Source organism: Ipomoea nil, unplaced genomic scaffold, assembly GCF_001879475.1.
Source record: "Ipomoea nil cultivar Tokyo-kokei standard unplaced genomic scaffold, Asagao_1.1 scaffold1074, whole genome shotgun sequence".
NCBI classification, from domain to species: Eukaryota; Viridiplantae; Streptophyta; class Magnoliopsida; order Solanales; family Convolvulaceae; genus Ipomoea; species Ipomoea nil.
Window position 1 is genome coordinate 1,247,192 of NW_017617502.1, and position 15,113 is coordinate 1,262,304.

General features: G+C 35.9%; 2 protein-coding genes across 3 annotated transcripts; one reads left to right on the forward strand and one right to left on the reverse strand.

The window, feature by feature from the left end:
* Positions 1-4,422: 4,422 nt before the first annotated feature.
* Positions 4,423-5,645, reverse strand: LOC109182570 (non-specific lipid-transfer protein-like protein At2g13820). The gene is made up of 2 exons (XM_019332722.1): positions 5,276-5,645; positions 4,423-4,770 (listed from the first exon to the last, which is right to left on the reverse strand). The coding sequence occupies exons 1-2, from the start codon at positions 5,607-5,609 to the stop codon at positions 4,517-4,519; spliced, it is 588 nt and encodes a 195-aa protein (XP_019188267.1). The 5' UTR covers positions 5,610-5,645; the 3' UTR covers positions 4,423-4,516.
* A 1,214-nt stretch (positions 5,646-6,859) lies between these two features.
* LOC109182667 (vegetative cell wall protein gp1-like) lies at positions 6,860-10,086 on the forward strand. 2 transcript variants are annotated; one of them, XM_019332817.1, is made up of 4 exons: positions 6,860-7,288; positions 7,699-7,725; positions 8,001-8,105; positions 9,529-10,086. In XM_019332817.1, the coding sequence occupies exons 1-4, from the start codon at positions 6,949-6,951 to the stop codon at positions 9,873-9,875; spliced, it is 819 nt and encodes a 272-aa protein (XP_019188362.1). In that variant the 5' UTR covers positions 6,860-6,948; the 3' UTR covers positions 9,876-10,086. The 2 variants fall into 2 exon arrangements, with proteins under 2 accessions (XP_019188362.1, XP_019188361.1); XM_019332816.1 differs by having other exon boundaries at positions 6,864-7,288; positions 7,995-8,105.
* The last annotated feature ends 5,027 nt before the right edge of the window (positions 10,087-15,113 follow it).

A 15,113-nucleotide genomic window follows, 5' to 3' on the forward strand; every position in this document is an offset into this window, starting at 1 on the left:
GGCAGTGGTGGTGAGGTAGTGGTGTTGGTGGCGGTGATGAAATATGAAATAAATGCAATTGGGGGGTAAAATAGGAAATAACAACTTTAGACTATTCTTAAGAACTCATGAATAGTCTAATACTAGGAGGGGCCCATGAATCTCTATTCCCCTTGCAAAGGGAATAGATCCTTCTCAGGAACATTGTTCCTGGGAATAGATATTTTTACCAAACAAAGAAATAAGCTTATTACTGAGAAAACTATTTCATTCCAGGTCTATTCCGCAAACCAAACGTGCCATAAATCCTAGCCGTGATTGAATAGAAATTTGTAGCATTTATTAGGGAAATTTGTTTCTTTATTGGGTCAAGCACCTCTTGTATAAATACCCTAAAAATGGTAAGAAGGGAATTCTGATTTTCCCCAAACTCAAGGCAATAAAAGAGTTTTTCGCTTTTGTTCTCGTATTCTAGCTTTTCGTAATCTGATAAGTTAGTTGAGAGATCTACCTTCGAGCGCCTAGGCTCGGAGATGAGTGATGCGGGAAAGAGGGACGAAATCACCCTTTTCACCTGAAATATTGTCTTACTGAGCGCCAAAGGATTTCAAGCTCTTCGTTGTGTCATCATACAATGGGATCGACTGAAGAGATCATCTAATTAGTTTTCAAGCTAAGATACTGGTAAATAAAGAAGACATAAAGTTGTTGATGCGGTTAAATTTGCAAAACACAAACCCTGCTCAAGACCAATTCATTAAGCATGTTCAAGTGAATCGACACATAACCTTATATAATTAGACCACCTAGTGGACCAATTGATGTTATTCAGAAGTACAACTGTGAATTGAAACCCACGACTCCCTTCTACCTTGATGAGAAAACAACCCTGTTGCATCAGACTCCCGTTTGCATCAAGTGTTTTAGATGTTCAACTTCTCAAGGTGTACTGTAGTACCAATATTTTTTTTTTTTTCGGGTCTTTCTCTGTCTGTTTAACGATCCAGGTCCACCGGGTTCGCTCCGAGAGGCACAGAAGCTGGCCCAAAGAGGATCGTCACTTGTGAGAATCGAACCAAAATTCTCCCGCACAAAGAGAGTTCATTTGCCATTTGAGTTCAATTTCTAGTACCATACAATCAATGAAAAAATTCTCTCTTAATTTCCGTCTTTCTACTAACAAAGACCTGTATTTGTACATTAGATAGAAGTCTTGAACCTTTACATAAAGAGCTTTCTAAATACTAATTAACAATGTTTCCTAAATGTAAAAAGGAAAGTAATAACCAAAATGACAGTTACAAACTAATGCTCCATTCCTGAAGGCAAAGATCGAACCCTTGACTTTTGATTAAGAATGAATAAGTTTCTTTCACTCAACCACATCCTCCAAATTAGTACTTTTTATATATGAATGGCCTATTTTGACAATAACCGCCAAAACAATAATATTATAATAAACAACTTGTTATTCTTGAGTTCTTTGAGTGAAAATGATATCTTTTTTTTATATGAAAGTGCTTAGAATTTTTAGGTTATTTGTGTGAACATTCAATCTAAGTAAACTATGAGAAGTTGTATACAAGTCAAAAAAAAAAAAAAAAAACATAGGCTTATCTTATTACTTATATTTATCCACATTAATAACAATCTGAAAAAAAAAAACTTTTATTTATACTACTTAGCCAGATTTTTGTCCATATCTTATCTCAACTAGATTCCTAACAATTTAGTTTTTAGTTTTGCTCATACTATATATCTAAGGGTTGAAAAGATTGTTGGTAAGTTCGATGAGGCATTTGTGGAGTTCAAGATCTCAAAATTCAAGATAAGATCATTCCTAAGATACAATATATCGTGGTGTGATATGATGATTCCTTGAAATGTGTACTTGTGAGGAGCATGCACCTCCATACCAAAAACCAACAATGTTGGCATCTATTTGTTTGCATACCTACATTTAAACGAATCTGAGTTGAAGTGTTTTATTGTTATTTTTTTTAATAAAAATGCTAACTAAAACTAGGGATGAAAATAGGTCGGGTCGAGCTTTAGAAAATTAGGTCTGGGCCTGAATGTAATTTTTTTTTTTTTTTTTTTTTTGTTATTTGTTATTTGTTTGTTTGTTTGTTTTTTTTTAAAGGCTCAAGCCTTAGCCTAAATAACACCTATGAACTTATTAAAGGTTGAAAGCACAACAATGTGCTCTAGAAGAAGGGATGGAAAACCTAGAAGAAGAAAAAAAAATAACTCACAAAATTATCATAATGCCACTACGTTTTATTATTATTATTATTATTATTTTTTTTTTTTTTTAAAAAAACTTCATTTTGAACATTGATTTGGACTAAATCAATAAATGAGATTAAATCCTATTTTTCACCTAATGCTTCTTTTTCACTTGATCATATATATATATATATATATATATATATATATATATATATATATATATCTGTGTGTGTGTGTGTGTGGGTTCGATCCCCACATACGACGCCAAAATGATAATACTAATTGCCACGTAATGAGGTAATTAAATAAACACAAGACCAAATAAAGCAATTAAATGTCTTTTATTGATCAAGGTGAAGACCCTAAGTACAATCTAAGTGGTTGCTCTGAGTACCGACTGACTGCGGTCGGGATTCTCTAATAACAACCTATCGATCGTCCAAAAGTCCCTCACACTGTCGCTATCGCGGGTATTTATAGCCGCGGAGCCGGAGACACAAGTTCGGCCGTCCGGCATGCCTCCCATGTAGCAACCACGTGTCGTCGTCCCGGGTGCCCTGCCTGTCAACGCGTAGAGCCGCCACGTGTTTCTTATCAGCTCTCTCGCTAAAGGGCTACCGCTCGGTGGTCGATAACGCTGGTCGGGTGATGCCCGGTCGGGAACCGACCGGGTTCTTCATGAGAAAACCGACCTGAAACCTACAAAGACAAAAAGAAAATGACAAAGGCATGTCGGTCGGGAATAAGGCTAGACCTTATTTATATATATAAGTCTGGGGTTGTTTAGCTAAACATGCATTTAAATAGGCCTAAGCTTGACTTGTTTACTAAATAGGCGATCGAGGACAGACCAAACCCAAATTAAACTAGGTCTTATTAGGTCCCTATGAAAAGGCGCAAATTATGCCGTGGACTTGTGTCCACAATGCATTGTGGACACGAGTCTAAAACGACGTCATTTTTAAGAAAAACGTGGCATTCCCGTTAAAAGAAAAAAATTTGATTTTGTCTCGTCGTTAACGGCTTTATTCGTTTGTGGCATTATGAATGTACAGTTATGCAATTATGAATGTACAATTATGGAATTATGAATATACAGTTATGGAATTATGAATGTAAGTTATGAAATTATGAACACAGAGCTCTGACATTATGAACTTACAATTATGAACATATAGTGATAAAATTATGAAGATAGAGTTTCGAAAATTATGAATGTACAGTTATGGAATTATGAATGTACAGTTAGGGAATTATGAATGTACAATTATAGAATTATGAATGTACAGTTATAGAATTATGAATGTACAGTTATGGAATTATGAACACAGAGCTCTGACATTATGAACTTATAATTATGAATATACTGTGATAAAATTATGAACATATATTCTATAATGAAGCGGTCTGATTTTTTTTTTTTCTAAAAAAAGTGAAAAATAACGGTGCCACTAACGACACCGTTATCGTGTCCACAATGCATGCTGGACACGGGTCCATAGCATAACGATTGATGAAAAGGTCTGCCTTATTTTCATCTCTAATGAAAACATAATAATTCAAATATTTAAGTTTAAGAACTTTTGAATTTTCAACATTGTATTATTATTTCAAATGGACTTTAACTTTTGGTCTATCTTTTTTAAATATAATTTGTGCTATTTAACCTAAACCCTTTAGTTTTTATACTTTCTGAACTTCTTGTTTCCCGTTGTTCCTTTGCTTATTTCTTGTGCCACATTTTCTGTTTGTGCACTACATAGTATGTGACAAATTCATATTCAGTTAGTTCATGAATTGATTCCATTCACGTCATTCCATATTTCCATGCTTTGCGTCAAGTGGCGAGGAAATTTGTTATAATGTGTTGTATGCGTGTTGACATATTACAAGGGAAAATGTTGCTTGTACACTAATTTAGGAGTATGTAATCTCTATTTTTTTTTTCGCCTTCTTTTATAATCCAATTTTGATTTTGAAAATTTCATCAGACTATATCCTAAACTCTATAAACTTCGTAAATAAGGTGCAAAAGAAGTCCCCTATTTTCAATAATCAGATCAAATCCTACGTTTATTAATACAAAATCAATAATAATAAGATCAAAGACACTGTAAAAGTCCAATAATAATAATAACAATAACAATAATAATAATAATAATAATAATAATAATAATAATACAATAGTATGATTCAAAGTATATTCAAAGAAAAAAAAAAAAAAAAGACGACAAAACCACAGATGATGAAAGCTTAGGAATTAGGATTGTATGAGAATCCTATCCTGGGATACAGTAGTGGAGGCTTAGATTGTAGCAGAAGATAGAGCCCATGATGCGGCGAAGAGGAAGAAGCTGAGAATATGGAAAGAAACTCCGACGTTGTTTCCGGCCGATGAGGACCCATTTGTGGAGGGAACTGTTTTCGATCCTGATGTAGGGATTGTGGATCCTGAGCCTGAGGGCGTTGTGGGGGTTTCTGAATCGGATGGTGTTTCAGAGCCCACCGGAGAAGTCGCCGCCGGTGGCACCGCCGCCGAAGAACTCGGCCCATTCGCACCTGTATGTTTCAATTTTAACAAATTCAGTGCAGGTTAAGATGAAACACTTACTACTAGACCAAAATGTATAGCTCAAAGTTAATGGATAACTTTATTTTCTTATATACGATCACCACATTTTCAAGAGGAAGGTGCACTTGACCCTTTACTGGTTTCAGTTCAATAATTACGTAGCTACCCATTACTGAATTTGTCCCTTTATTGGTTTTAGTCCAATAATTATCTAATTATGGATTGCTGAACTTAATCCTTTACTAGCATCTGCCAAACTTAACTTAATCCTTTACTAGCATCTGTCAAACTTAGCCCTTCATCGACTTCAATCCAATAAATTGAAGGACTTAACCCTTTATCGGTATCAGCCCAACAATTTCTAGCAATGGATTGCTAGACTTTGGCACTTTGCCCTTCATCGGGTTCAGTCCAACAATTCCCTAACCACTTATTGCTGGACTTGCCTTTTATCGGAATGGAAAATTAATGTAAAGTGGGAAGAATTGGTACCATTGCATCGGCTGACGGGAGGGGTCTGAACTTTGCAGGCGGCAGGCAAGCCCATGGCGAGCGTTTGATTAATGTTGATGCCGAAAGAGGAACCGCCGCCGTTGAGCAGGGAGCAAAGACATTGTGGGGTTGACTGAACAACGTTAGCGAGCTGGGAGCAACAGGACGAGGACGGCGCCGATGATGAATTGCCGGTGACATAGTTCATGCAGGGGGACAGGCTCACGATAGCAGTCATGCAGTTTGATTGAGCCCAAGCCCCCTTCCACACCGCAACAACCATCACTATAGCTAGAGCGGCCATGGCAGAAGAAGAAGAAGAAGAAGAAGCCATTGATTGTATATATTTTTTTAAAGATCCTATATATCTCTAATAGAAAAAATATATATAATATTAATTGCGTTACAGTTTAGGAAAGATGGTTGATGAGGGAAAGGCGAGGGGGTTTGGGGTTTAAATACCATGTTTATGAGGAAAAGACCAAAAACAGATTGGTAAGTTTAGTTGGCCAACTCGATCTTAATCGGCTGTGTACCATAACTAACCCGCTCTTCACATTCCTACTATACATAATTATCTCCATCTTTAAATTAAATTAAATTTGGTATCTTGCCTGCCAACTATCCACCTAAACTATATATATTTTTTCTTAGGATCGAGCTGAGTATGTGTCTCAGTAGTATTTAGAGAAGAAATCAATGTTCGAATCTCAGTCGGGTAGTGACTTAGTGTGGGAATTATGCTCAAAGTAAATAGATTCTTTGTGCGGACATTTGATCATGTGTGCTGAGCCATTGAATTACTGTGATTTACATCCTCCAAAATGTTTTATCGGGTCGGGGTGGGGGAGGGCATTGGGGTTGGGGATTAACTTTTTGTGAGAAGAGTATTTGTGATCAGGATTCAACAACAAATGAATTTTGGTAAAACTATATAGGGGAAAATGGTCAAATAGATCCCTGCACTTTATTTTTTAAAAAAATCAATTTAGACCCTTAAACTTTTAAAATTGCAATTAAACACATAAACATATTATTTTGAAGCATTATATTGATGTCCAAAAACCTGTTGATGACCGATAATTGCATGTCACTAGGGTTTCGACAAACGGTGGCTGGTCGCTGAAAATTGTTCAATACTCTAGTGACCTGCAATTACAGGACACCAACTAATTTTTGGACTCCAATACTTAACAATAACATGTTTATGAATTTAATTGCAATTTTAAAAGTTTAAGGGGTTAATTTACTTTTCGAATAAAGTTTAGAAGCCTATTATATTTTACCCTTTTCCCAAGTATATGTGTTGCAATATAATGCAAGATGGTTGGATCTGGTTTGATTAGTTAGAGAATAGGTTGAACAGAAGAGTGTGAACCAATATAATGGCACAAAAGTCAGGTCAATCTTGCACTTTCTTGATCGAAAAAGCTAACAATATGAGCAGTATATCTGTCACAACCTACCTTTGACTCTACCTTAATTTCCAGCCAAACTTGTGAAACAAAAAGCCAAAATCCCTGCAGGCCAGGCCAGTTAGGGTCAAAGAGGTTGATTACCTCCAAACCTCAATTTCAAACCCACTTAACAATTAACTTTTAAAACATATATTCATTAAGGCCATAAATGGTTTGCGATCTCTCCATTCTCAGCTTGTTGTGAAACTAACAAACATGTTTTCATCATCATCAATGGGTTGTCAGATAATGATAGTAATTTGTATGGGTATGATTATTGTTGGGGCAAATGGGCAAATAAACACTCCTTGTACCAATTCAATAGTGAGCAGCTTCACCCCTTGCTTCAACTACATCACGGGAAGCGGTGCCAATGGGTCTTCTTCCCCCACTCAAGACTGCTGCGATTCACTCAAATCTATCATGACTAACATGATAGACTGTGCCTGCCTTATAATCACCGGAAACGTCCCTCTTTCTATACCATTTGTCAGAACTTTGGTTCTCAACCTTCCTCTCCAACAATGCTCTTCTGGTGTCCCCGTCCAGTGCAAAGGTATGTATATATATAGGGTCAGGTTCCTCTGAGAACAGAGCTTCTCGTAAGGTCGATGCAGTTTACACCATTAGGTATGCATAAATGCACCACACAGTGTTCAAAAATACACCATTCCTGTGTGGTGCATTTTTTTTGATGTGTGGTGCATTTTGTGACATTTCATTCTGGTGCATTTTTTAACACTCTGTGATGTATTTATACATATCTAATAGTGTAAACTGCACTGACCACACAGGAAGCCCTGTTCTCTTTTGAACCAAAATTTATATATATATGTAATGCATGCATGCAACATGAGTAAAGATGCAATAATAAGAGTAGTAGTAAATTAGATGATTTTATATATACTTGTGTTGACATCGATCAGTTATGCTAAGCTAATTTCCTTTTTTTTCTGCACTTTGCAGGTTCAGGCGCCCCTCTATCAGCCCCAGGTATAACTCTCAATCTCTCATCCGCAAGGATTGCGTTCACATGATGTGAGAACTGTATGAGTGCACAAAATTTACTACACGAATGCACTGCAATGTTTTCAAGGTCTCGGGCCTGTTAAGTATGTTTGGAACTCTGAGAATAGTTGCAGTAATAAATTTTGAACACCCATACAGTAGTTCACAGGTTCTTACATAAGATTGGTTTTCATGAGAGCGCAAACTTATATATATACTCCATAGTATTTAATTGGAAATTATATGGCATGCAGGAGGTTCGGTGGGGTTGACGCCTGCTTATTCGCCTCAACCTCATCATCACCACCATCATCATCATCCTGCTCGACCCCAACCTCCTGCGCTTGCTCCGCATAGCTCAAGAGGTAATTATTATTCTTGTAACAAATTTCACATCTGTAATCGGATGAGTTCTTATTATTTATTTTTAAGAAAGATTTTATTTTTCATCTCTAAATTATAGGGTAATTGTAAAATTCCTAATTACTTATTAGTCGTACTCAATTCTCGTCTCTAAATTATAACTGATGTTATAAAAAATTTAAAGATTTAGATATAATTTTTATCCATAATCGAATATAATTGTCAAAAATACAATAATTTGGTATTAAATTATCATGGTTTAAGTACTTCGTTAGTCCTTATATATACTATTATAAGATATTCAATTTATTTCATATACTATAAAATTGGTCAATTTAGTCCCTACGTACATTATTAAAGATAGGACAATTGTTCTATTTTTAATAGTACATGGACTAACTTGACCATTATATAGAGACTAAATTAAACATTTTTAATAGTGTAATATATAAGTAATGAAATATTCATTTTCAAAAAATAAGTAATGAAATATTTAAACTAGTTATCAAATTCAAAGATTAGATATAATTTTCAGAACATGATTTGAGTTTTTTTAACCAATAAGTCCAAAAACAAAACCAAAAAAAAAAAAAAAAAAAAAAAAAAGCTTTGGTTTAAAAAAAAAAAAAAAAACAAACAAACAAAACAAAACAAAAATAAAAATAAAAGCTTTCAATTAAAACCAGTTTTTTTCTAATTCTTAACAAGTTTTAAAATTTTTTTTTTTTTTGAAAGTTACTGGCTCTATTACATTGTAGTATCTGTTCATATACTTTCTCAACCTACTGAAACACAAAGAACCAATAACGCCTCCACTGAGGCTCGAACTTATAATCTTCCAAATGGAAGTCCAACCCGGATACCATTGGACCACATAGTCCTGGTAACAAGTTTTAAATTTGATTTTCTTTTATGGAAAAAACTTTTTAATCTTCCTAAATATCCTCCTGATGTGGCTTATAATTATTCAATGATCATAATTTAGCTGACTGCACCAACTTATAATAAGGTACACCAAAGAATCCAATTAAGCTGTGTCATGTCTAAGGAAAAATTAGAATGGCAAAAAAATGAAACCTAGCCTCTATAAGGCTTTTTTTTTTTTTTTTTTGGGTTATACCACGAGGCCCTAACTCTATTGTACTAGAAAATATCTTTAAGTCTGTACTATACTCAGATTAATTTCTGTTCACACCGGGTCGTCCCAATTAAGCAAAAAAGTGCTGGTCAGATTGATTTTTCTATATGAGAGGGAATTTGAACTCTCGATTTTTTTTAATAGATAAGAGTGCATGGTTACTCACGTCAACCAAACTGGTTTAAGATATATATATATATATATATATATATATATATATATATATATATATTTATATTTTAAACACCTCCATAAAGCTATTGAATTTGTTATTATATTATATGCAGTTTCAAAAAACTCTATGGCACCATCACTGGCAGTTGAGGCTCCTGCTCTTGCTCCTGCTTCTGCAGAAACAGTAGCAACACCACCATCACCACCACCACCGACAGATGGACAACCTAACAAAAAGTCTTCACCCGTAGCATCTAAAGAAAAGGGGACACCTCCACCAATGGCTGCACCACTAGTCCCCAACCCCAAAAAAATTCCAGCTGGAATGAATCCACTACTTAACCCCTCAAAAACATCATCACCTCATCAACCTAATTCATCTCCTCCCATTATTTCACCTTCATTCCACTCTCTTTCGCCGCTATTGCTTTTTGTACCACTATCCCTAATCTTCCTTTAATTTGTCAATCATTATTCCTAGCTTATTATTAATTTCCATTCCAACAATTTATTATATATTATATATTATATATTATATATGTGCGTTGTACCTGTACGTACGTGCATGCCAATATAATGTATATGTAACCAAACGTATGACTCATCCCAGTAGCTAGCTAGCTAGTCGGAATGTTATATTGCAAATCAATGCTTATTGTTTTATTGTCCCACATAATTATCGAACTCATGTGTATACAGTAATCATTTCAAGAGAGCTGTCTTAATTCTTAAATGAAGCCTGACCAAAAACATATATATATATATATATATATATATATATATATATATATATATATATATTAAAAATATGTTAGTAAATTATTGATGTTTTCTAGCTTCTCTGTACTCTTCTTAATTACTTGTTCAATCTGTAACTCCGTGGTGTATATGGTTCATGTAAATATATGAATAGATCGAGTTACCCTTCAAATGAGAATATAATATCAATATTTTATATCTCACACTTTAAAAATAATGATTAATCTGAATGAGAACTGAATGTATTGTATTGATTGAATAATTACAAAGATACGGATTACAAGAATATATACAATGAAGAAATTTTAGGGAGACTAAAATATACAGTGCTAACCTAGCTCATATATATATATATATATATATATATATATATATATATATATATATATATATAGAGTCATAATACTCCCCCTAAACACAAGGTAATCTAGTAATCTGTATAGCTTGTCTCTAAGAAACAAAAATCTAAGATCAGGAAGAGCAATGCCGAGAAGACCCGCTAATATAAGAAGGGTAGAATGAAATAATGAGCATTACCTCGTCTTAGAAGGTAAAGCCCTTGAACTCGATCAATTTTCTAGGGAGGTGATTGAGATGCTTAGATACCAAGGCTTGTTAGGGGTGTTTTTGGATATTAAATGTGATACCACCCTGAGTTGGTGAAAGAATTTTATCGAAACGTAGTCACCAAGAATGGGGATAAGTTGGAAATCACCTCCGAGGTTCGAGGTGTGAAGGTGACTTTGAGTGAAGCCCGCTTGGCCAAGCTCCTAAAGTTGACCCCTAATTAACGGTGTATCGGAGTACAACCGTAAGGCCTAGATTGGGAGCAAGTTGATCTTTGGATAAAATAAAATTAACTTGAATGTCTCCCGAAGCAACTCTGTCTCTAACAAAGTGATAATCAATCTCCGATTCACATGGTTGATCTAGTACACAATATTAGTAGAATATAAATCCAGCTTAGTACACAATATTAGTAGAATATAAATCCAGCTTCTTATTTATTTTCCAGTTTTTCTATTTACTCTACCGGTAAACCCACCAACTCTTTGGTTGTGTTGGACCTGCCAAAAGTCCTAAAACCAACAAATATAGTCTCTAGTTTTCAATCTCAACCAATTATATATATATTGTCATGACTTTGTCCAATTTTACTTGTGACCCATCCAACGTAACCAATTAAGCAATTAATTACTAAAGAAAAGCCTAAGTTGATGTTGTGGCAGACCGTAGAAATCTAAAACTAACAGAAGATCCATCAGAATTGAAGTTAGCCGATAATATAAATGCCCTTGTCTAACCCTCAAGATCGAATATAATTCTTCACCAAACATAAAATTAAAGAAGAAAAAAAAAAATGGGCGCAGGAGGAGGCGATCAGGTGAAAATGATAGCAGTGTTTGTGATATTGATGGTGGCGTTGTCGGGCATGGATGCTAAGAAGGGTGTGTCGAAGGTGTACAAAGAGTGCTTCGAGACGTGCCTCAATGATTGCATTGAGGAAGGCCGAACCTACACCGATTGCGAGATGAAGTGCGACTCTGATTGTACCGCCGCTGAAACTACAGCCAAGCTCAACGAATTGTAGCTACTTTTTCTACCTTTTATTTTCTTTCAACAATAATAATATATATAATTCACCTAATTAAACTTCCAACATCATATCCATCATACTAATTAATAATTTATATATGATGTTAGGTTACTAATAATATAATATGCATTTTGTTTTTAATTATTGAACCCAATTCGATCTTTTTCCAAATTAACTTAGCTTAGTGGTTCAATACGCATGCAGTATTTCAAACTCAGATCACTCTATTAGTGCAATCTTCAATAGTTAATGAGTATTCGATCGTTTTCTTTCTTTCTTCTAAGCCGCTACGACTCCTCAAGTTACATTGTTGACCAACAATGTGTCGTACGTTTTAAAGTGGTTATATCTATTGAAATGGTTAGAATATTAACAATAACATTGTTTCATAATTCTTATTTCTCATATTATTTGAAAAGTGATGATAAGATTAATGCAAAATCTGAATATCATGGATCCTTATTCATGACACGATTTTGGGTCATGATGGAAATGGAGCGCTTATGTAAGAAATGTAATGCTAATCAAGAAATGTATGTTGACTTAATCATTTCCTTATATACTTACATATACTGTATTGTCAAATTTATGGGTTGAAACTTTTGTATTTACCAATTACCATGTTTGTTTCATTGTTCATCTACTTTGTAACTTTGTTAATTGGATTCAAATCATTTAGTAATCATAAAACACATTATTTTAAAATGGTGCCAATTTGAGGATCCTTCCTCCCGAGCCAGAGAAGCATTCCATAGAGACCAGAAAATGTTGTATCACCAAGTCAAAAGAGACTCCCTCCTCCTACTTAGGGAACAAGAAGCAGCAACTGACATGTCTTCATCACATCCCTCAACTAATTCTGTTAGGATGGTTGTTAGAGTTAGTTAATTTTTGTATTCCCGCTTCTGCTTCAGTACTTAAGCTTGTATGATGCTTTCTGTTAGAGTTCAATGAGAAAATATCTTTCTTTCTTCCTTCTTTCTGTTTCCATCTCTCTCACAAACGCAACATGGTATCCGAGCTACTGTGAGGAACCTTCTGAGGAAACACCATGGAGGCATGGCCAACTCTTGGCACAAGAACAGCTCCGACCGATAGTACAGCAGGAGGAACAGCCGCTGGAAGTCCGGCACCGGCTCCGGCGTCAACCTCCTTGCCGAATCTGTTCACTGCGACAGAATTGTCCTTGGATTCGCAATCACAATCGAATCCCTACTTCATGCACGCGAATGAAAATCCAGCTCTAGAACTGGTATCTACTCCCCTAGACGGTCCCAACTATCATCCGTGGGCTAGGGCAGTAACTATGGCGTTGTCGTGCAAGAATAAGCTGGCATTTGTAGACGGAACCATCACCAAACCTCTAAGAGGTGATCGAAGGTATCCGTATTGGGAACGTTGTAACAATATGGTTGTAACTTGGCTAATTCGCTCCCTGTCACCAACGATAGGCCAGAGCGTCCTCTGGATCGACACGGCCTCTGGAATTTGGAAAGATTTGAAGAAGAGATTCAGCCAGCAAGATCTCTTTCGAGTTGCATAGATCAAATGCGAGATCTATCAATCCAAGCAGGGGGACAACACCTTGAATGAATACTTTACACATCAAAAGTTGTTGTGGGATGAATTGCAGATCCTCAGACCTCCTGCATTCTGCGACTGCAATAACAGATGTGAGTGCGGGAAGAAGATTGACATGATGAATGAACAGACGGAGAAAGACAAGCTATCCATTTTTCTAATTGGATTACACGAAAGATATACTGGTGCCAGGAATCAAATTATGTTGATGAAGCCCTTGCCAGAGGTCAGTGAGGCCTATTCCATGATAGCACAACAAGAGAGACAGTTTCATATCAATTCTGCTGGATTTGGAAGTCAATTGTTCCAAACTGGAGAGAATAATGTTGCTGGAAATGCCCTGATGGCTAGAGCACACAATGGACAACAGAATTATAAGAAATTTGCTGGAAGAAATAAGAAGGCCATTTGCACCTTTTGTGGATTCACATGGCACACGGAGGACAAATGTTATAAAAAACATGGCTATCCACCTGGGTGGAAGCAAGGACCAGAAATCAAAACTTTGCTGTCAACAGTGCTCAAGGATCTTTGCCAGTTCAACAGACCAGTTTTGATGGAAGTATAACTTTCACTCAAGATGATTTCAAGAAGTTTCTTGAATTTGTGCAGGTACAAAAATCACATGGTGAGAAAGGATTTGTGAATAGCACTCCTCTTGAAGAAACCAATACTATCTGCCATGCCAATACCATCTCAGCTAATCAATTGGAAGGTACTGGTTTTCTTTCAAAGTCTGCTAATCCTGGTACAAGTATGTGGATATGCTTGCTTTGATTTGTTACATATAGATATTTGGGGACCATATAAAATTCCCACCCTCCATGGACACCAATACTTTCTTACAATATTGGATGACCATAGTAGGGCAGTGTGGATTTTTTTGATGAGGAAGAAATCTGAAGCTAGAACACTGATTATAAACTTCTGCAATATGGTTGAGAACCAGTTTGAGTCTCATGTTAAAAGCATCAGATCAGACAATGGCAGAGAATTTGATATGGCTGATTTTCTTAATAAAAAGGGGATACAACATCAGACTTCATGTCCCTACACTCCACAGCAAAATAGTAGAGTTGAAAGGAAACATGGACATCTTCTGTCTACTGCAAGAGCACTGAAGTTCCAAGCTAATTTGCCTGAACAATTTTGGGGAGAATGTGTGTTGCATGCAGCTTATATTATAAACAGGTTGCCTTCCAGTGCCATTAACAACCAAATACCTTTTCAGGTTCTCCTTCATAAAGCACCACAATATCATCACTTAAGGATATTTGGTTGTTTGGCCTATGCTGCTACCTTGGGACATAGGTCTAAATTTGATGCCAGGGCAAGGAAGTGTGTTTTCTTTGGGTATGCAAATGGAGTCAAAGGATACAAGCTATATGACCTCCATTCCAAGGAGATATTTGTGTCTAGAGATGTATCTTTTCATGAGACCATCTTTCCTTTCCAAGCCAATGGAGATCCACAGAAAGGAACTTTATCTGAAATTATACTTCCAACCATGACAGGAGTTTCCCCTGAGCCTCCTGATGATCTGCAAGCTCATGTTGATAGTAGATCTGAGCATTGGTCTGATGAAGCAGCTGAGAAATCATCCTATTCTCTGCATGACTGCATTAACAGTAGGCCTGACCATCTGTGTGATGAAGCTAGTACTTCATCAGAAAAATCAGCTGAGAACCTGCCTGTTAGTTCTGCATCCAGTGGCTCATCTGAACAGCATAACAGTCCTGCACCTCAAGAATCACAACAACC